Raw genomic sequence first — 21,422 nt, 5'->3', positions numbered from 1 at the left:
GTGCGGTGCCAGGGAATCAGGGCTGCGGGGGCGGCCAGAGCAGCCCCTGACGGCCCCCTCCGCCCAGATGGAGCGGGTGGTCGTGAGCATGCAGGACCCCGACCAGGGCGTGAAGATGCGGAGCCAGCGCCTGCTGGTCACCGTCATTCCCCACGCGGTGACAGGTGAGGCGCGTCAGGGCGGGGGTGCGTGCGCGCCTCGGCCTCCCTCCACCTCCGTCTCTCCCGTGCAGGCAGCGACGTCGTGCAGTGGTTAACCCAGAAGTTCTGCATCTCGGGGGAGGGTGAGCGCCCTGCCGCCCGCTGGGCCCTGGGGTCACTGGGCTGGTGGCCTAGGCCTGGGTTTTCCTGGGGGCTGGCAGTTCTCAGAGCCCTGCAGAGCGCGCTGGAGCGGGGAGCACATGCGGGAGGGGAGGCCCGGCTCTTCCGCCCTTGACCGCTTCCACAGCCCCGCGCTCACCGTCCCCCCCGTCCCCAGAGGCCCAGCACCTGGGCGCCGTCCTGGTGCAGCACGGCTACATCTACCCGCTGCGCGACCCCCGTAGCCTCGTGCTCCGGCCAGACGAGACGCCCTACAGGTTCCAGGTCAGACTCTGGGGCGCAGGTGGGAGCCGGTGGGACCCCCACCTCCACCCACCCAACTTACCAACTCGGGGAGCCGGGAGGGGCTGCCGAGCTTGCTGGGATTGGAGTGGGACTTCGCCATGTCACCGTGGGCTGGTGGTCCACTGCCCCCTCCCCAAAAGTTCTGGACTGCGAGTACCCATGTGGTGAGAAGGACCCGGCTGAGGGATGGGGCCTCAGTTTTCCTGGGGGCCACAGCAGGGCCTCACGACGGTTGTATCTGCAGAGGATTCTGCCGTCTTCCTGGGGATCCTTAGGCCCAGTCCCTGAGGGAGGGGCTGTGGAGGCCTGAGGACAGCATTCTTGCCCTCCCTAACCACATCAGGATCCTGGGCCCACCTGCCGTCAGTTGAACCCCTCCCCAGGCACAGACTGTGACTACATCCAAGACTTGTGCAGGCCCCCAGTCCCACCCTGCCCTGAATGGGGGCTTAGGGTGACCAGTGAGGGAGGCAGTCCCTCAACAGGACCCCAAGAAGCGAGCTGGCCTCAGTTCCAGGTGGAGAGACTGGCCAGTGGTCAGTGGAGTCTCTGGGTGGTGGGCAGGCAGGGAGACCCTCAGACACCCTCTGCCCAGCCCAGGCTTCTTCCCAGGGAGGTCTGAGGGTGAGGTGACACTGGGGAGGCACAGACGCAGGCGTCCTGGACACCTTCTCCCTGCACCACGCCAGACCCCGTACTTCTGGACAAGTACCCTGTGGCCGGCTGCAGAGCTGGACTATGGTGAGCAAGGGGACGGCTGGCCCCAGACAAGCTCCCAGGACTGGGGGCCTCAGGGTGATGCTGTGGGGCAGGGCAGAGCTGGCCCCTCTGCAGGCTGTCCCTGTCCTTCTAGCCATCTACCTGGCCAAGAAGAACATCCGAAAACAGGGGACCCTGGTGGACTATGAGAAGGTGGGACCCCCACCCGCCCCGTCCCGGCTGGGTCCAGCTGGAGGAACCCAAGCCTCATTCATGGCTCCCAGGGCCTCATGCTTTACCCCGGAACATACAGCCCAGGCCCCAAGACCCAGGACAGTCCCCAACCCCCCACTCCCCACACAGTCTCACTGGGGGCAAGGGCCAGGGTGACCCACTGGAGACCTTGCTGCCCCCAGGAGTCCTATGACCGGCTACACACGAAGATCAACCATGCGTGGGACCTGGTGCTGATGCAGGCCAGGGAGCAGCTGCGGTGAGGCCCCGCCCCGCCCCGCCTGCAGGTGCCTAACCCAGGCAACTCAGGAAGCCCAGCACCAGGCCAGGTTCTGGTGGCCCTGGGACTGTGGAGGGCACCTCTGGGTGTGGCTGCCTGCCCAGGTCCAGGCCCGAGGGCCTGCTGTGTACAGGGCATGCCCTCAACTCAGCCTCCTCCTCCCAGGGCAGCCAAGCAGCGCAGGAAGGGGGACAGGCTGGTCATTGCGTGCCAAGAGCAGACCTACTGGCTGGTGAACAGGCCCCCGGTGAGCCCACCCGTGGTGAGGGTGTGTGGGGTCACTGGCCAGCGCAGGGGTCAGTGTGCTTCCCCGACAGGTGCTCTCAGGACCACCGTTTTGAGCCTATGGAAGGACCTGCCTTGGAGATCCTGGTGGGGGCAGGACGTTCTTGCTTTGTGACTTAATTGCATTTCTGCTCATCAGAACCCAGGTCTCCATCCCTAGACCACAGTACAAGCCAGCTTCTCTCTGGGCCCAAGGGAGAGTCACTGGGACACCAGACTGCGGGAACTGCAGACCCTCAGGAGGAGGCAGAGTGGGGGTGGCCTCCGCTGCGGTGTGGGGACTGAGATCACAGACTGGGAGCAACTGGGGCTGTGGGGAGGCCTGGTGGACAGGCCATTTGGGGTTGGTGAGCAGAGAAGAGACAGCTGAAGGCTAGGTTGGGACTCTGTTCCCAAGTTCCTTTGAGTGTCAGTTTCCACATGGGGTCTGGGAGGCGGAACTTAGTCTTAAAGGGGGTCAGCAGGCCACTGGAACTGCATCCCCCCTCATCTCACCTCCCCTCCGCAGCCCGGGGCCCCCAGTGTGCTGGAGCAGAGTCCAGGGCGGGGATCCTGTGCCGCCAGCCATGTGCACATGGTGAGCCTCTGCGTGCGTGCTGGCTGCCCTCTCGCTCTGCACACCCGCCGCACCCTGCTGGACCCACCATGGGACTGCCCGTCTGTCCGTCCTTTGGTCCACCCAGAGGGTACTTGGTGGTACTTGGTGCAGCCTCCCCAAGCCCCTGCTCACTCCCGGTCACTCCTGTTCCCCAGGCCTCTGCTAACTCTCGCTTTCTCTCTCCTCACACCTGCTGCCCTGGGTGCATGTAAGTGCAGTGGTGGGGATGAGGGGGGTGGCGGGGAGGAAGGGGGCTCTTCTCCTGGACAGTATCAGGGTTTGCAGGGAATTGGAGGGGTGACAAGCAGGGTTATGGCCTGACAAACCTAAGCAGATCCAGCAGCAACCTGCCTCCAGGTGGACGCCTCCAGAACCACAGGGACCAGACCAGAGGGAGCATCTGAGCCCCGCAGCAGCAAAACCCTTTGTTCAAACTGAGTCCCATCCAGACCCAACGTCTGGAACTGATGCACCTAGAACCTCACTGATAAAACTTCTTTTTTTTTTTTTTTTTTGAGACGGAGTCTCGCTCTGCCGCCCAGGCTGGAGTGCAGTGGCCGGATCTCAGCTCACTGCAAGCTCCGCCTCCTGGGTTCATGCCATTCTCCTGCCTCAGCCTCCCAAGTAGTTGGGACTACAGGCGCCCACCACCGCGCCCGGCTAGTTTTTTGTATTTTTTAGTAGAGACGGGGTTTCATTGTGTTAGCCAGGATGGTCTCGATCTCCTGACCTCGTGATCCGCCCGTCTCGGCCTCCCAAAGTGCTGGGATTACAGGCTTGAGCCACCACGCCCGGCGATAAAACTTCTTAAGTTCACGACCCTAACATTTCCCCATACAAAGCTGGTCAGAGACAGCGGGGACGGGGACACAGGCTGGGACTCGCAGAGTGTCCTCCTCTGCTCTGGCACCAGCGAGGCCCCTACCGATGAACTCAATAAGTCACACCTGGTTCCCCACTGATTCCCATTAGTAGGTACTTCTCAAGTATAATGTTTAACAACATAATTTAAATATATTTGAAAATATGACATATTAGGCCGGGTTTGGTGGCTCACACCTCTAATTCCAGTACTTTGGGAGGCTAAGGCGGGCGGATCACCTGAGGTTAGGAGCTCGAGACCAGCCTGATCAACATGGAGAAATCTGTCTCTACTAAAAATACAAACTTAGCCAGGCGTGGTGGAACATGCCTGTAGTCCCAGCTACTCGGGAGGCTGAGGCAGGAGAATGACTTGAACCCGGGAGGCGGAGGTTGCAGTGAGCCGAGATCACACCACTGCACTCCAGCCTGGGCAACAAGAGTTAAACTCCCTTTCAAAAAAAAATAAGAAAAGAAAAAATATGACATATTACTCACAATTGCAACTTTGAGAACCTCAGGGTTCCGTGGAATATTCTGCAGATCGCCAGACCTTAGGCCCCCAGAGGTCTCCTGGAAAGTCAGATCCCTGATTGGAAGAAGGGGCTCCAAGGGGCGGGACTGGGGGCCTGGCCCACATCTCTGCCAGGTCTCTGGGGCAGAAGCTAAGCCTGGGGAGGTGCCCTCCAGCTGGGGATTTTGGACCCCAGCCGGGGACCTGCATCTAACTGCAGCCCACCTGTCCCCTTCCAGACCAAGCGTGCAGATTTCTATAAGCAGGAGGTAAGTCCTGGGACTGGGAGTGAAGGATGCCGGGTGCCTTCCCCAGCCCAGGACCTGACTCACAGGCCCCACATCCTAGATCGAGTACTGCAGGAGAGCACTGGGCAGGACCCGAGTGAAGTCCTCCGTCTGCCTTGAGGCGTGAGTGGGGTGAGGGGTGGCAGCTGGAGACCCCTGCTGAGTGCCCTGGCTCCTGAGGCCCCTCCTGCACCAGCCCCGATACCCCCTTCCAGGTACCTGAGTTTCTGCAGCCAGCGTGGACTCCACGACCCCCTCGTGTCGGGGTGCCTGCCCAGCAACCCCTGGATCTCAGACAACGACGCCTACTGGGTCATGAACGCCCCCACGTGAGCCAAGGCGGGGCAGGGGGACTGCGGGTGTGCTCCCAGCCTGGGGGGCTGCAGGAGGGTCAGTCCCCAACAGCCCCGCCCTCCCCCCAGGGTGGTTGCCCCCACGAAGCTCCGTGTGGAGAGATGGGGCTTCAGCTTCCGGGAGCTCCTGGAGGATCCCGTGGGGCGGGCCCACTTCATGGACTTTCTGGGAAAGGAGTTCAGTGGTGAGAATCCCCCCAGCCCCCTACTCCAGTCCCAGCAGGGAGGCTGCTGCCTGAGACCCCTCCTGCCTCGGTTTCTGCCAGGTCCCTGGGGACCCCTCCTGCTTTGGTTTCTGCCAGCTCCCTGGGGACCCCTCCTGGCCCAACCAGCCTGGGAACCCCCTGGCTCCGGCTGCCACTCTCGATGGCATCCTTGACTGGGTGCCCGGCCCCCCAGGAGAAAACCTCAGCTTCTGGGAGGCATGTGAGGAGCTTCGCTATGGAGCGCAGGCCCAGGTCCCCACCCTGGTGGATGCTGTGTACCAGTAAGTGCCGAGTGGTGAGTACCGGTTGGCCAACGGGCAGATGCACCCAGCCAGGACTACCCAATGCTGTCCCCACCCCTAGGCAGTTCCTGGCCCCTGGTGCCGCCCGCTGGGTCAACATTGACAGCCGGACCATGGAGCGGACCCTGGAGGGGCTGCGCCAGCCCCACCGCTACGTCCTGGATGACGCCCAGCTACACATATACATGCTCATGAAGAAGGTGGGTGCTGGGCCAGCCTGGAGGGGCGGGAGGGGGCCTCCCAGACAGGCCTCCATGTCCCCACCCTGGAGGGCTCTGTCTGCACATGCATTGCCCACGATGACTCTGTCCCGGGAGTGCCTTCCCCACCTGGCTGGGGCAGCCCTGGCGGCTGTCCTGTCAGTGTTCCGTCCTGAGCACACACCGGGTTCAAAGGGGCTGAAGGACTGCCCCGGTTCACAAGCTTAAAAAGGGTCAAGTTTCGATCTAAAAAGGTTTTTTTTTTTGTTTTGTTTTTTTGAGGCGAGTCTCGCTCTGTCGCCCAGGCTGGAGTGTAGTGGCGCGATCTTGGCTCACTGCAAGCTCCGTCTCCGGGGTTCACGCCATTCTCCTGCCTCAGCCTCCCGAGTAGCTGGAACTACAGACGCCCATCACCACGTCTGGCTAATTTTTGTAGTTTTAGTAGAGACGGGGTTTCACCATGTTGACCAGGCTGGTCTCGATCTCCTGACCTCGTGATCTACCTGCCTCAGCCTCCCAAACCGCTGAGATTACAGGTGTGAGCCACCGCACCCAGGCTTTTTTTTGAAACAAAGTCTCACTCACTCACCCAGGCTGGAGTACAGTAGCATGATCTCGGCTCACTGTAACCTCTGCCTCCCGGGTTCCACCCGCCTTGGCCAAAGTGCTGGGATTACAGCTGTGAGCCACCAAGCCCCGCCTGTATTTTTTTTTTTTTTTTTGAGAAAGGGTCTCACTCTTGTTGCCCAGGCCGGAGTGCAGTGGTACGATCTCGGCTCACTGCAATCTCTGCCTCCCAGGTTCACACCATTCTCCTGCCTCAGCCTCCCGAGTAGCTGGGATTACAGGTGCATACCACCACACCCGGCTAACTTTTGTATTTTTAGTAGAGATGGGGTTTCACCATGTTGGCCAGGCTGGTCTCCAACTCCTGCCTCAGGTGATCCGCCTGCCTCAGCTCTCCAAAGTGCTGGGATTATAGGCGTGAGCTACTGAGTCCGGCTTTAACTTATTTTTGTTGATATTTGAACATTTCCAGACAGGCGCAATCTTGGCTTACTGCAGCCTCAACCTCCCAGGCTCCAGTGGTTCTCTTGCCTCAGCCTCTCCAAGCTACCACACCTAACTAATTTTTAAAATCTTTTGTGGAGGGATTTTGCCATGCTGCCCAGGCTAGTCTTGAACTCCTGGACTCAAGTGATCCTTCTGCCTCAGCCTCCCAAAGTGTTGGGATCACAGGCTGAGCCACCATGCCCGGCCAAGTTTGGATGTTGTTAAGAGCACCGCAGACTCAGATCTCACCGTATTGGGCGGGTTTCACCATAACCAGCATTATTCTTTCATGATGTTCGCATGGCCCCATGTGTGGCTGCCGGCCCCTGAGCCTCATGCTGTGTCCCTGGCACCTAATGCTGGCATCCTGGCTCTCTTCCTGGCACGCACCATCAAACACGGCTAATTTTTAATTTTTTTTGTGGAGATGGGATCTCACTATGTTGCCCAGGCTGGTCTTGAACTCCTGGGCTCAAGCAGTCAGCCCACCTTAGCCTTCCCAAATGTTGGGACTACGTGCGTGAGCCACCATGCACGGCCTACCTGGTTCTTTTATTTGACTCCACAACCCTGCCCTCACTCTGTGGGGAACATGGAGCCATTCCTGGTTCCTGGTAATGGCTGTGGAGGTGCTGCAGTTTATTGCTCTACACATAGCCACCAGGGCTCTCGCTATTTTTGCTGTGACATGGCCCAGGCAGATAGGAGCTCAGGTCTCCCTGAGTCTGCCTTGGTCTGGGCAGGTCCGGGGTGGCTGCCTCCAGCACCCTGTCTGCCGGGGACTCCACGGCTGGAGGAGGTTCCAGCCACGCTTGGCTGCCCCTTCGGGGTGAGCTGAGAGGTGAGGAGGCAGAAGGGTCAGGGTCTGGACGCTGTCTCTTATAGGACTCCTACCCAAGGTTCCTGAAGTCTGACATGTACAAGGGCCTCCTGGCGGAGGCTGGGATCCCGCTGGAGACGAAGAAACGGTGAGCCCAGGCAGTGCCCTGTGGCTGGCGGCTCCGGCCTGAGGGCTGCTGGGTCCCTGAAGCGAGGTGGGCAGGATGCCAGCTGGCCAGCCTGTTCTCAGCCCCCTTCTCGCCCACAGCGTGTTCCCGTTCTCGCGGAGGCCACGGCACTCAAGCCCCAGCCCTGCACTCCTTCCCACCCCTGTGGAGCCCACAGCGGCTGGTGGCCCTGGGGGAGGAGATGGGGTGGCCTAGTGGACCTGGCCCATCTGCCACTCTAGTGCCTGCAGCTCAACATCCTTTATGAATGCACCAGCCACCCCCCTCTTGGCCCAGGTCCTGGTGGCTGCTGAACCCAGCACCAGTGTCCCCTTGTGCCCAGAGGGCCCAGTCTTGCTGTGGGGCGCATGGCCTCCCTCCCTCCAGCAAGCCCTGCCTGCCCAAAAGGAAGGGGTCCAGGTGTGGATTCCCACGGAAGGATTTCATTGGCTCAGCTTGGGTCAGGGCAGCGCCTGTTACCTGAAGAGAGGTGAGACCAAGGCTGCACGGAGCTCCGCCTTCTCTGGTCTTCAGTCTGGCACTGGGTGCCCATCCCCATCTCTAAAACCAGGAAATCAACTAGCGAATACCTGGAAGCAAGATGCACAGATGGGTGGCTTCCCACACACCCGTCACAAGATGCGGACACGCAGGTCTCGGTGCGAGCTCTGCCCCGTCCAAGAGCCTCTCCGCTGTCGCCCAGTGTGACCCTGGAAGGGGACCCAAGAGGGTGCCGTGCTGAGCCTGCCTCAAGTTCACTGCCTTCCAGCGCTGCGCCTATTCCTCCCTCGCCAAACGCGTTCCAGAATTTGTCCACCGGCGCGCCGGCATCTGCGTTTCCACCTCGAGGCCACGGCTTCCCCCCGAGATTTTTTTTTTTTGAGACGGAGTCTCAGTCTGTGGCCCAGGCTGGAGCGCAGTGGCGCGATCTCGCCTCACTGCAAGCTCCGCCTCTCGGGTTCACGCCCTTCTCCTGCCTCAGCCTCCCGAGTAGCTGGGACAACAGGCGCCGCCACCACACCCGGCTAATTTTTTTGGTATATTTAGTAGAGACAGGTTTTCACTGTTAACCAGGATGGTCTCGATCTCCTGACCTCATGATCTGCCCGCCCCAGCCTCCCAAAGTGCTGGGATTACAGGCGTGAGCCACCGCGCCTGGTCTCCCCCTCAGATTTATACAGACAACTCTGACATTGTCACCCCACTGACGAGGCGAGGCCCCCCATTCCATAGGGTGGATCCTTGCCAGGTGTCCCTGATCCTCCCTGCCCAAGCCTTCCTTCGTGAGCTGGCATTGCTCCCCATCCCCCAAGTGCCCCACCACCCCCCCAGACTGGGTGAAGGTACAACTGGCTCCTTTCAGGGGTGCAGCTTCAACTATCTCAGCGGTTGGGGGGTGCCATCCCCACCCATAGGACTGGCTCACATCCAGTCACTCCCAACAGCTTCCAGCACACAAATAAAAGACCCTTGGGCCCTGGCTCTGAGCCCATCCTGCTGTCGGTGCAGCTTGTGGTGTGACTGTGCATGTGACACACGCATGGGTGTGGTGTGCGTGAGCATATGATGCATGTGTAGCACTGAGGCACGTGTGGTGTGTGTGCATAGCACATGTGTGATTGTGTGTAGTGCACATGTGCAGGTGTACTGTGAGGCATGCATATGTGGTGTGTGGGCACGTGTAGTGTGTATGATGCATGTGTGGCATACATTGCATGTATGAGGTGTGCATGTGCATAGTACATATGCGTGACTGTATTGTGCATGTGATGTGTGCAGTGTGTGGAGAGGGAGGGGGCAGGTCCCAGGTGTGTGGAGTTGATGGTGGAGGAGGGACTTGACCCTCTCAGACCCAGGCAGCAGCCTTGGGGCATTTGGACTTTGGGAGGAGACAGCCAGGGGCACTTGTACTCTGGTAGGCTAGGGTGAGCAGGGTAGTGTGTGGGGACACCTGCCCTCCAGAGGGGGAACAGTGAGGAAACTCAGTTAAGGAAGCCTGTGGGGAGGGGCAGTTGTCCCCAACCTGCCCTAAGGCTGCAGAACTCCAGAGTGCCTGGCATGGCATGGCCCAGACCCTCTAGGGCCTGCAGTGACTACAGGGCAAGAATCGCTTCTTCAGTCCAGGGGTGCAGGCTGTTACTGCAGGGAGGCAAACCTCTGCCCACCAGCAACAGCACCCCTTGGTCCAGTCCCTCAACTCCTCCTTCTCAGGGTGGGGCTCATGGCCCTGCCCACCCCTCCGTGGCCAGGGGCACAGCTGCTCCTGTGACCTGCAGGATGTCCCCTCCCTTTGGGGACCCCCTGCACTCCCTCCCATGCTGTCAGGGGGCAGCTCTTGCAACCCCAGTGAACCTTCCCCTCTCCCTCCAGCTCTACCCTGCCCACCTGGCAGTTCTCTTACAGGACTTGTCCCCAGAGCCCTATGGCCCTTTCACACTCAAGGCCTTGTGTGCTGGGTTACTTTTCTCAGGGACAAGAAAATAGCTTCCTGGCACAAGGGCACCCACCTGTCCAACCTCAGCCCCCATGTCCCCTCCCACACCTTGGCAAGGAGCAACAGCAACAAGGTTATACCTGTGAGGCTATAAAACAGGGCTTTTCATACCTGCATACATGCCCGCGGGACACTCCTGCAGGGTTCTGTAAAATACCTGCCTGCCCCTCACTGCTGCCACACCCAAAGCTGCATCTCAGGGAAGCCCCTGCCTGGGCTCCTCTTGCCTGCCTGGTCACCAGAGCTCACCCCGGCCCTACCATCATGGCTTCAGTCTGGACTCCAGCCAGCCCTCATGTCACGCGTCTGTTCCAGGTGGCAGCACACCCGCTTGCATGGGGCCAGGGTGACCAGCTTGTTGGGCAGGGGTCCTCAAACCGGAGACGCCCTGAGGCTGTCAAGACTGCTGGGCACCCAGTTTCTGACTGAGCAGGTCTGGGTGGGGGTGCTCGCCTCCTTGGCAGTCCTCCCCACCCTGACTCAGGATGGCCCGCAAATTCCTGGTCACGCCCCCGGGAACAAATCTATTTGACTACTTAGGGAGCAGAGAGACAGGCAGACGCACACGCGCTAGGCTCAGCCTGACCACCGGGGTTTTTCAGGCAAAAATGTTTATTCTGCTTTCTTTCTTGGTGGGTGGGTCATCAGGCTGCTTTGGCTACGAAGCTCAGGCTCTGTGGCCTGGGCGGTCCGAGCAGCACAGAGCACCATGGCTGCCCTTGGGCCTCAGGAGCAGCAAGGCACAGAGGTGAGTCCTGCATCAGGTGACACGGCGGGGCGTGTGAGCACCGGAAAGGGAGAGGCGAGGTGCCTGCCATGCCTGGGGCACGGGGCCTCTTCAGGGATGGAGCAGCTCCAGTGTCTACTGAGAGGGCACAGGCTGACCCAAACACGCATCCCACAGCCAGTCCCTCGGGATATTCACGGCACGTGCAGCCAGCACACGGCTGCAACTCCACTAAGGACACCTGTGAGCAGCCGCGGGCTCAGCTCCAGAGCAGGCCCCACTCATCCTGCTGGGGGCTTCCTCACAGGGCCTGGACAAAGGAACCAAGTCACACCCCCCATGCTAGAGGATCCCCCTGCAGCTCCTGGAAGGGCTGGGAAGCTGGAGCTGTCTCAGGTTCCCGTTGAGGCCCTGAGGCTGCCCCAGGACCCAGTACCCTGAGTTCCATGACTCCTTGGGAGATGGAGCACAGGAGGGAAAGGGGGAATGGATTTCTACAGGATGGGGTGGGGGACGGCCTGCCCTGGGAACACCCTGGCTCCTTCTACGCACTGGCCTGGGGAGAAGCTGGCAAGGAGAGGGCACTGGGTAAGGATGGGGTGCTGCATGACCCAGTTCTGCCCAAGGGGGCCCAGGGAGACCACTATGAAGGCTGTCTGGTGTGAGCAGGACCCTGGTGGGGTGCAGAGTGAGACCGTGTGTGGGGACTCAGGGAGGACGCTGGGCGGGAGAGAGGCCCAGGGTGTCCCCTCACCCATGCACGTCCCTGGGTGCAATCATGGAGGACTGGTAAGGCCGCTGCTGCCCAGTGGCGACCATCACCAGGGTCAGGAGTGGGGGAGTCAGTGCGGAGACCCAGGAAGGGGCCCACTTCCCAGGACGTTTAGTGTCAGCAGGCGGAGTCTCTCCCACAGGCTCTGGCGGGCGTACCTCTACGCCTCCCTCCGGTACCGCAGCCGGGAGAACCGGTCCCTGATGGCCTGATCACTGTCTGGCTCACCCTCACCCAGGTGGACCACCCTGCCGCTTGGGACCAGGTCCCGCACCCTGTGCTTGATCACAGAGACCAGGCCGGGTGCCTCTGAGTCTGCTGGGCCTGTCAGGAGGATGTAGGCAGCATGGCGGCTTGGCTCAAACAGGACAGCTGCAGGGTGGGGGACACAGCTGTCAGGGCGGCTTGGGACCAGTCAGGACAGACCCCGCGGAACACCCGGGTCCCTGGCCAAGGCCGCACTCACCATCGAAGGCGACAATGTGTGTAGAGACATTGGCCAGCTCCAGCAGCACACGGGGCAGGGTAGGGTGGAACATGTACAGGCTATGCCGGGCCTCACCGGTCTCCTGGAGCAAGAACCAGCAATGGGTCCCACGCCCCTCACTGAGCACTCCCACAGGACACTGCTGTCAGAGTGACCACGCCTGGAGCTCTGTGTTCACTAGGGGCCCTATCTGGGTCCCCACATGCCAGCCCCAGCTCTGTGGCCACCTCCCAGGTCCTCCCGCCCAACCTGGTCCTGACCCTGGTCCTTGCCAGCGGCCACTCCCTTCAGGGCATGGCTGTGTGCTCCCCTATCCACTGAAGGCCATCAGCCCCTTCTCCCTGGACTCCTCTAAGGTCACTTTCCCTCAGCTTGCACCACCTCATCCTGATTGACTGTCACTGGACTTCAATTTATTTGAGGTTGCCCAGGCACCAATTAGCTTCCGGGCACTCCCAGGTGGAGCCCAAGGCTGGGTCTCTGGCCCTGGCTCCCAGCACGGCTGCTCCGAGGGCGGCTCCCGTACCGTCTCACTGGTGCTGCCCAGCTCGTGGAGGCCCCAGAAGAAGAAGGCTGAGCGGTGGTCTGCGGTCGGCAGGCTGGCGGACAGTGGACCCCCAGGGAGGCTCGGGAGGGCTAGGCTACACAGGACAGCTCCAGTGCCAAGGTCCAGGAACAGGATCTGGGGAGGGAGGGGACACTGTGGGGGCCAACGTCGGGGCTACCGGGAAAACCTCAAGGCTTGCACGTGCCCTCAGCCATGCCAGCCCTGGAGGCAGATGCTCTGAGGGAGCCAGAACCTTCTCAGCGGCTCTGAGGGCAGCAGCCTCCTGGGCCGCAGCCCCGTCTGCTTTCAGACCAGTCTACCCTCAGCTAAGAACAAAGGTGCCACCTCCGAAGGAAGAACGGCGAACCTGTCTGTTGGTGCCAGTTCCGTTTTCAATGACTACAGCCAAGGTGTCTGGTTTGTAGTGGCCGAAGATGGGTTTTCTGGAACAATACGGAGGAAGCACTCACGAGGGGTCTCAGTGAGGAGACTGAGATGAAGGATGCACCCAGGAACAGGTCCGCCCTCAGTCTTCCATGGCCACATCTGGACCACAGCCCAGGACACGGAGCTGAAGTCTGGGGCACGAGGCAGCACCAAAGACAGGCAAGAGGCCCTGGCAGCAGTACACGGCCTCCGGCCCCACCCCCAGGGCTGTCTCACCAGCCAGTGGGACGTGCCCAGGGTGCTGGGGAGGGGTGCAGCACCTGCACGGCTCCTTGGGTAGACCCCGTACCTCAGGACATGGGCTGCCTTGGGCGTCCAGCGGGGTGTCAGCTCCTGCCCGTCCAACAGCACGAAGCCCTCTGAGCCCACAAGGAGCACATCTGCGCCGGTGTTCCCCGGGACATGCATCAGGTAGCGCACTGCTCCCGAGCTAGACAGGAGAGTGGGAGAAAGCGGCGCCGGGTCCCTGGGGCGGCCTCAGACACCCAGTGGAGGCCCTGGCACCGTCCGTCTCAGGGTGCTCCTCTCAGGCCCCCATAACCCGTTTCTCAGTTCTACAGCTTGAAAAGAGAAAAAAGACCCCCACTTTCCATGGAGACAAAGACAGGCACAGCGCCGGGACCTTTCCTCTCTGTGCTCTTTACTCGGCTGGTCTGACCATTTCTCACATCTGAACCCAGGGTGACCTCACGGCATCCCCAGCACCTCCGTGCCTGTGGGGCTGCTCCGGGCTCCACAGATTGTCCAAACACCGAGGCAGGGGAGCTGAGCCGTGGCGTGGGCGCTCTGCGTGGAGAAAGGCCGCGGCCCAGACCCACCTGTGGGACAGCATCCTGCGGGTGGTGGCGTTGAGCATGCTCTCCCAGTGCGGGTCATTCTTGAACGGGCCGTCCCTCCCGGTCACCTTCTCGTAGAGACCCTTCACAGAGCAGCCGCAGAGGGAGCTTGCTGTTCAAAACACGGGAGGGCCTGAGGTCACCAGGGTCACGCTGTGAACCCGGACCAGGAGCATGTGGTGTCACATGGAGCCAGGCCCCTGGGCTTCCTGACTCCAGCACCTCCAGAGCAGAAGCAGGACCTGAGGAGCCGCAGGGCAGTCATGGGATGTGGCAGAAACAACGTACCGCAGGGAAAGAGGATGTAGTGGGCACCCGTCCTGGTGACGTGAAGGAGGAAGCCACTTTCTCCGTCCACACCAAGGCCGCCTCTGAGGCCAATCTGGTGCCCGGTGCTGCCTGAGTAGAGGTGGCCACTAACCTGCAATGACACAGGGCCCTAGGAAGAGAGGGACCTGAGCCTGGGGCGGGGCACTCTACCACGGGAGACGTGGAAGGGAAAGGGGCCCACAGGCTCTTGGGTTTGAGGATGGGGCGCTGACATCAGAGAGTCTGACACTGCATGGGGCACAGGAGGCAGCCTCAGTGCTCACAGATGCTCCCAGCCCTCAGAGCTTCACCCCCAACACTGTAACAGCACAAATGGGAAGTGTGTGCTCCACCATTCTTGAGGAGGCCACAGAGCTACCTGGTAGAGGTGGAGCCCCCTCAGTATGCTGGGTCTATGGGAGTTGGGAACGTGGGGCTCTGGGAGAGTCCCCGACAAGTGGTCAGACCCAAATCCTGTCTGGGAAGTGGCAGCAGATGGGGAGGCAGAGGATGGCCGTGTGGCAGGTGGCCTTGGTGACTTGGGAGGAAAGCCAGGCTTGGCTGTACCTCCTCCTGCTCCTGGGTGAAAACCAGCAGGTCTGGGGCCCCATCACTGTCCACATCAGGCACCTGCAGCAGAGGGCTCAGGATGGACGCATTCCTGTTGAAGCTGCTGCTATGGTTCCACAGGGTTTCCCCTAAAATCAAGCACACGGTCACGGAACGTGGCCCTGAGTTCCCTTCAACAGCAGCCTGGCAACTGCATGGCCTGTGACAGGCAGGCTCCCGTTGAGGCATCACCCTCGTGACCCCATGGCTCGCCGCACACTCAGAGCAGAGATGCCAACAGGAGGGGAGGGCGGCGCTCCTGTGCTTGTAATGGAGCAGCACGCAGAGGTGGTGGACACACGTCCTGCCCGTGTATGGAGACTCGGTGGCAACACGCCAAATGCTGACAGCCTCATTCCTGGGAACCGCAGAGTTCCCCCTTCCTTTTCTCCTATCTGCGTGTCCTAGAACATCTAAAGCCAATGCTGACCCTCCCACCCGAGTGGATGAAGCCTGACCTCACCCACCTCTAGAAGCCCCTGCCTCCTGCTGGGGTTGCAGGCATCCCCTTGGTGCCATGCAGGCCCTGGCTGAGTGGCCCCTTCCCCTGCCCTCCACATAGAACGCAAGAATGGAGGTGTGTGCTCGGAGGCGGACCTACTGACCACAGGTCCCAACGCAACTCCTTACGCACATACAATCTCATCCAAACCTTCTTTTTTAGACAGATTCCTTGATTCTTAAAATATTTCCAGCCTGCTCCTTATTCTCCTCCATATCCTTAAAATGACAACTTGTAAGGGAAATGTGAGCATTCACCAAATCTAGGCACAGAATTCCTCCAGACCGTGATGAGGTGCAAGGAACCCACACACACTCACACGGCCCTGCACACCATGCATTCTTTCCCTGTGCTTCCATGCAGCCGGCTCCGCTGGGGCTCGGAGACCCGCACCCTCAGGCTCAGGGGCACAGACAGGCCCCAGTCTTCCCTGATGGGCTGAGTGCAGGTTCATGTTCTGGGCTCGCCCTGGGCACTGCCACCACTGACACCCCAGGAATAGCTGGCGGCCAAGCCGCTCCTCCTCTCTGCTACCGCGTAGCAGGTGGCATCGGACTGCCCCTGTGTGTTACAGCCCACCAGTAAGGTGTAACGGGAGGTAACAGACACAGTGCAGCTGAAGGCAGCCGAGGTGTGTGACTTCCATAGGCTTGCACCCTCACTTGGAGGTTCTCCCCATAACCTTCCTTCCCATCCAGCCACCCTCAAGATCACAGGGCTGAGCTCATCGGGGCCTCCTGGCACTGGCCCTCAGTGAGAACCCCGCTGTCTGGCTGGCCTACCTGTGAACGAGTCGACTGCAATGAAAGAACCGGGTCTGCCCACAAGGATGCAGGCAGAAGGTGCCTCACTGCCTCTTGGCTGGGGCACAGCACACTCCACCAGGGCCACGTCTTGGGCCACAGGTCTCTCCCAGAGCGTGCTGCCGTTGGCCCCCGACACAGCAGCGGCAAAGGTGCAGGGAGAGGAAAAGCCTGTAGGAAGAGACACCGGCACCTCACTGTTGCAGCCTCCGGGCAGGCGGGCCGGTCAACTCCAGCATGTGCTCTGCCAGGCCTATCTTCCTCACATCTCTCCTAGGCCACAGCCTCTCCCTCCCAGGTGGATCCCCTTTATCTTGCAGGCTCCTGGGGCTCTAATGCTGACTCCACCGGGGCTCAGTGGCCAGGGCGGTGCTGGAGCTGGGCTTCCTGGCCTCTTTCTGGTCCTGCTAGGAAGGGTGACGAGATGCGTTGCAGAAACATCACCAACTGTTTCCCCCAAACACTATGAAAGTGAGAGGGTTACCCAAAACGACGACTCCTCCTTCTACAGGGAGCTCCTTCTTTCTCACATAAAATGAAATTACCTTCATCCACACAGGATCGGTTGAAATTGTTGCTGCTGTTGGTGTTTTTATAAAGAAAGAGAACATCTTGGATCCTGTCCCCGTTTATGTCATCCACAGCCAGGAAATCATAGATAACTGAAAGAGAAAACCACAGACTATATACTCCACGGGCCATGTCTGGTTTCCAGGAACGATCAGGTCCAACACGACCTACTTCTCTGCTCCATTGAACCTGCCCCTGTGACGTCACCCAGCGAGGACGGTGGCTTCTTCCTCACTCTGATGAGTAATGTTCTTCCTGAACACAAGGGGTGGGACAACGATGCCCAGTGCTGAGCTTCAGAAAGGAACAAGCCGGACACCTGGGCGTTAAGAACGCGTGTTCTGGCACCTTCCGTTCAGGAAGAAATCCCTCCCTAGACCAGATGGCATCTAGACAGTCCACACTCCATACTCATCAGGGTTTATACTTCCTTTCATTTAAGGACTCAAGTGATAAACTTTACGCCCTAAAATCAAACACCAAAAGAATGAAGCTGGCCAGGGGCGGTGGCTCACGCCTGTAATCCCAGCACTTTGGGAGGCCAAGGTGGGCAGATAAACAAGGTCAGGAGACTGAGACCATCCTGGCCAACATGTGAAACCCTGTCTCTACTAAAAATACAAAAAATTAGCTGGGTGTGGTGGTGTGTGCCTGTAATCCCAGCTACTCGGGAAGCTGAGGCAAGAGAATTGTTTGAACCAGGAGGTGGAGGTTGCAGTGAGCCAAGATTGCACCACTGCAATCCAGCAGCCTGGAGACAGAGCGAGAGTCCATCTCAAAAAAAAAAGAAAATAAAAAAACCCCAAAAAAATAGGCCGGGCGCGGTGGCTCAAGCCTGTAATCCCAGCACTTTGGGAGGCCGAGGCAGGCGGATCACAAGGTCAGGAGACTGAGACCAGCCTGGCTAATATGGTGAAACCCTGTCTCTACTAAAAATGCAGAAATTAGCCGGGCGTGGTGGCAGGCGCCTGTAGTTCCAGCTACTTGGGAGGCTGAGGCAGGAGAAATGCTTGAACCCAGGAGGGGGAGGCTGCAGTGAGCTGAGATCCGGCCACTGCACTCCAGCCTGGGCAACAGAGCGAGACTGCATCTCAAAAAAAATAAATAAATAAAGTTGAACCCCGCCCCCTCCTTTTTGTAGAGATGGGGACTGGCTGCGTTGCCCAGGCTGGCCTTGAACTCGCCTCTGAAAGTGCTGGGATTACAGGTGTGAGCCACTGCATCCAGCATGAAGTTGGATCTTTACATCATGCACAAAAATGAACTCAAAATGAATCAAAGACCTAAACATAAGAGCTAAAACTATAAAACTCCTAGAAAAAAAAAAACAGGGAAAAATCTTCATGACATTGCATCTGGTAACAGTTTCTTTGATACAAAAGCACAGGAAGCCGAGTGTGGTGGCTCACGTCTATAATTCCAGCACTTTGGGAGGCTGACGCAGGTGGATCACCTCAGGTCAGGAGTTCGAGACCAGCCAGGCCAATATGGCAAAACCCTGTCTCTACTAAAACTACATAAATTAGCCAAACATGGTGGCGGTCGCCTGTAATCCCAGCTACTTGGGAGACTAAGGCAGGAGAATCGATTGAACCCAGGAGGTAGAGGTTGCAGTGAGCTGAGATCACGCCACTGCATTTTCCAGCATGGATGACAAAGCAAGATGCTGTCTCCAAAAAAAAAAAAAAAAAAAATAGGCTTCATTAAAACTAAAAATTTTTATGCATCAAAGGACACTATCAAGAGAGTGAAGAGGCCAGGTGTAGTGGCTCATGCCAGTAGTCCCAGCACTTTGGGAAGCCAAGGGAGGCAGATCACTTGAGGTCAGGAGTTCGAGATCAGCCTGGCCAACATGGTAAAACCCCATCTCTACTGAAAATACAAAAGTTACGGCCGAGCGTGGTGGCTCAAGCCTGTAATCCCAGCACTTTGGGAGGCCGAGGCGGGTGGATCACCTGAGGTTGGTAATTTGAGACCAGCCTGACCAACATGGAGAAACCCTGTCTCTACTAAAAATACAAAATTAACCAGGTGTGGTGGTGTGTGCCTGCAGTTCTAGCTACTCAGGAGGCTGAGGCAGGAGAATCACTTGAACCCGGAAGGCGGAGGTTGCAGTGAGCCGAGATTGTGCCATTGCACTCCAGCCTGGGCAACAAGAGCGAAACTCTGTCTCAAAAAAAAAAAATTAGCCACGTGTGGTAGCTTGTGCCTGTAATCCTAGCTACTTGGGAGGCTGAGGCAGGAGAATCGCTTGAACCCGGGAGGCAGAGGTTGCAGTCAGCCGAGATCGCGCCACTGCACTCCATCCTGGGGGTAGAAGAGTGAAACTCCGTCTCAAAAAAAAAAAATTCTTTTTTAATTTTTAAAAATGGGCAAAAGAACAGAGATTCAACAAAGAAGATGCAAGAATGGCTAAAACTCACATGAAGAGAGGGACCCAACATTTTTAGTCACTGGGAGATTCTAATTCATACCCACCAGCATGAGTGCAACAAAAAAGACAGACAATAACAAGTGTTGGCAAGGACCGGAGAGACTGAAGGCCTCCTCAGCATTGTAGCCGGAAGGTAAAATGGTCACACGGTGCAGCTGCTTTAGAAACAGCTTGTCAGCTCCTCAGAAAGTTAAACATAAACTTACCATAGGGTTCAGCAACTCCACTCCTAGCGATCTACCCAAGAGAAATGAAAACACATGCACATGAAGATCTGCACGTGAATGTTCACGGCTGAATTATTCATAAGAACCCCAACCGAGAGCGAGTGATGCAGGTGATCGCCAGCCAGCAGCCCCCCCCAGGAGCACTGCTCAGCAACGGAAAGACATACAGACCACGACACAAACGAATGGCAAAACATCACACTAAGTGAAGGAAGTCACACTCCAAAGGTACACACTGTAGGATTTCACTTCTAAGAAATGTCTAGAGGCCGGGCGCAGTGGCTCATGCCTGTAATCCCAGCACTTTGGGAGGCCGAGGTGGGCGGATCACCTGAGGTCGGGAGTTTGAGACCAGCCTGACCAACATGGAGAAACCCCATCTCTACTAAAAACACAAAATTAGCCGGGCGTGGTGGTGCATGCCTATAATTCCAGCTACTTGGGAGGCTGAGACAGGAGAATCACTTGAACCCAGGAGGCAGAGGTTGCGGTGAGCCGAGATCATGCCATTGCACTCCAGCCTGGGCAACAAGAGCAAAACTGTGTCTAAAAAAAACAAAAGACTCATCTTTGGAGACAGAAGACTAGGTTGCCCAGGGCTAGGAGAGGAGGGAACAGGGAGTGATGACAAAGGTAATGAGGAACTTTCTTTTTTTGAGACAGGGTCTCCCTCTGTCACCCAGGCTGGAGTGCGTGGCGCGATCACAGCTTACTGCAGCCTCAACCTTCCAGATGTAAGTGATACTCTTACCTCAGCCTCCCAAGTAGCTGGGACCATAGCTGCATGCGACCACACCTGGCTGATTTTATTTTTCTGTAGAGATGGGGTCTGTGCCCAGCCTCTTCAGGAATCTTTTAGGGATGATGGAAATATTCTAAAACGGAATGGTACTGACAGCTACATAACTCTATAAATTGACTACCAATCACTGAATTGGGCCAGGTGTGGTGACTTACGCCTGTAATCCCAACATGCTGGGAGGCTGAGGGAAGAGGATCACTTGAAATCAGGAGTTCAAGAGCAGCCTGGCCAACATGGTAAAACCCCATCTTTACTAAAAGTACAAAATTAGGGCCAGGCGCGGTGGCTCATGCCTGTAATCCCAGCACGTTGCGACGCCAAGGTGGGTGGATCACGAGGTCAAGAGTTCAAGATCAGCTGGGCGTGGTGGCTCACGCCTGTAATCCCAGCACTTTGGGAGGCGGAGGCGGGTGGATAACGAGGTCAGGAGCTTGAGATCATCCTGGCCAATGTGTGAAACCCTGTCTCTACTAAAAATACAAAAAATTAGCTGGGTGTGGTGGTGTGTGCCTATAATCCCAGCTACTCAGGAGGCTGAGGCACGAGAATCATTTGAACCTGGGAGGCACGGCTTGCAGTGAGCTGAGCTCATGTGACTGCACTCCAGCCTGGGTGACAGAGCGAGACACTCTCTCTTTAAAAAAAAAAAAAAAAGTTCTAGAACAGCCTGGCCAACATGGTAAAACCCCATCTCTACTAAGAATACAAAAATTGGCCAGACATGGTGGCTCATGCCTGTAATCCCAGCACTGTAGGCACCTGTAGTCCCAGCTACTCCAGAGGCTGAGGCAGGAGAATGGCGTGAACCCGGGAGGTGGGGCTTGCAGTGAGCCAAGACTGCACCACTGCACTCCAGCCTGGGCAATAGAGCAAGACTCCTTCTCAAAAAAAAATTAAAATTAAAATTAAAAAAATTAAAAACAATACAAAAATTAGGCTGGGCCCATTGGCTCACGCCTATAATCCCAGAACTTTGAGCGACCAAGGCAGGAGGATCACCTGAAGTCGGGAGTTCGAGACCAGTCTGACCAACATGGAGAAACCCTGTCTCTACTAAAAACACAAAATTAGCCAGGCATGGTGGCACATGCTTGTAATCTCAGCAACTAGGGAAGCTGAGGCAGGAGAATGGCTTGAACCTGGGAGGTGGAGGTTGCAGTGAGCCAAGATCATGCCATTACACTTCAGCCTCGGCAACAAGAGCCAAACTCCATCTCAAAAAAAGAAAAAAAAAATAGCCAGGTGTGGTGGCACCTGAGCCTGTAATCCCAGCTACTGGGGAGAATGAGGCAGGAGAATTGATTGAACCTGGGAGGCGGAGGTTGCAGTGAGCCAAGATCGCACCTCTGCACTCTAGCCTGGGCAGTAAGAGCAAACTTCGTCTCAGAAAAAA

The 21,422-nt window shown here is 58.0% G+C and overlaps 2 protein-coding genes across 6 annotated transcripts in view; one reads left to right on the top strand and one right to left on the bottom strand.

Moving 5' to 3' along the window:
- Nucleotides 1-67: 67 nt before the first annotated feature.
- On the top strand, nt 68-8,324 carry RGS11 (regulator of G-protein signaling 11). Of its 2 annotated transcripts, XM_011966872.1 has the most exons (16): nt 68-164; nt 233-283; nt 478-584; nt 1,295-1,346; nt 1,459-1,517; nt 1,721-1,797; nt 1,984-2,065; nt 2,612-2,680; nt 4,316-4,345; nt 4,425-4,486; nt 4,579-4,692; nt 4,786-4,901; nt 5,116-5,203; nt 5,286-5,424; nt 7,363-7,445; nt 7,565-8,324. In XM_011966872.1, the coding sequence occupies exons 1-16, from the start codon at nt 68-70 to the stop codon at nt 7,677-7,679; spliced, it is 1,341 nt and encodes a 446-aa protein (XP_011822262.1). In that variant the 3' UTR covers nt 7,680-8,324. The 2 variants fall into 2 exon arrangements, with proteins under 2 accessions (XP_011822262.1, XP_011822263.1); XM_011966873.1 differs by lacking the exon at nt 1,295-1,346 and having other exon boundaries at nt 478-603.
- Nucleotides 7,014-21,422, bottom strand: part of ITFG3 (integrin alpha FG-GAP repeat containing 3) — a 36,776-nt gene continuing 22,367 nt past the window's right edge. For 2 of the 4 annotated variants that reach the window (XM_011966874.1, XM_011966875.1), the window contains exons 4-13: nt 16,542-16,658; nt 15,976-16,167; nt 14,650-14,780; nt 14,062-14,194; nt 13,756-13,885; nt 13,227-13,367; nt 12,858-12,933; nt 12,470-12,625; nt 11,923-12,025; nt 10,528-11,828 (exon numbers count right to left, since the gene is read on the bottom strand). In XM_011966874.1, the coding sequence (XP_011822264.1) occupies nt 11,617-11,828; nt 11,923-12,025; nt 12,470-12,625; nt 12,858-12,933; nt 13,227-13,367; nt 13,756-13,885; nt 14,062-14,194; nt 14,650-14,780; nt 15,976-16,167; nt 16,542-16,658 (1,391 nt within the window). In that variant the 3' untranslated portion in view covers nt 10,528-11,616. Of the gene's footprint in view, nt 7,429-7,943; nt 8,174-10,527; nt 11,829-11,922; nt 12,026-12,469; nt 12,626-12,857; nt 12,934-13,226; nt 13,368-13,755; nt 13,886-14,061; nt 14,195-14,649; nt 14,781-15,975; nt 16,168-16,541; nt 16,659-21,422 lie in introns of those variants that run through there. The other 2 variants (XR_001004551.1, XM_011966876.1) reach the window with 2 other exon arrangements.

The sequence above is a fragment of the Mandrillus leucophaeus genome, unplaced genomic scaffold, assembly GCF_000951045.1.
Source record: "Mandrillus leucophaeus isolate KB7577 unplaced genomic scaffold, Mleu.le_1.0 Scaffold78, whole genome shotgun sequence".
In the NCBI taxonomy this organism is placed as follows: domain Eukaryota; kingdom Metazoa; phylum Chordata; class Mammalia; order Primates; family Cercopithecidae; genus Mandrillus; species Mandrillus leucophaeus.
Note: the sequence above shows the minus strand (reverse complement) of the source record. Positions and strands in the feature narration are given on the sequence as shown.

What these genes read in the sequence shown, in the direction of transcription:
- RGS11 (XM_011966872.1), top strand. Translation starts at nt 68, where the DNA reads ATGGAGCGGGTGGTCGTGAGCATGCAGGACCCCGACCAGGGCGTGAAG. An exon ending in AGACGCCCTACAGGTTCCAG is followed by an intron (nt 585 to 1,294) that starts GTCAGACTCTGG and finishes GCACCACGCCAG; the next exon opens with ACCCCGTACTTCTGGACAAG. An exon ending in CAGATTTCTATAAGCAGGAG is followed by an intron (nt 4,346 to 4,424) that starts GTAAGTCCTGGG and finishes CCCACATCCTAG; the next exon opens with ATCGAGTACTGCAGGAGAGC.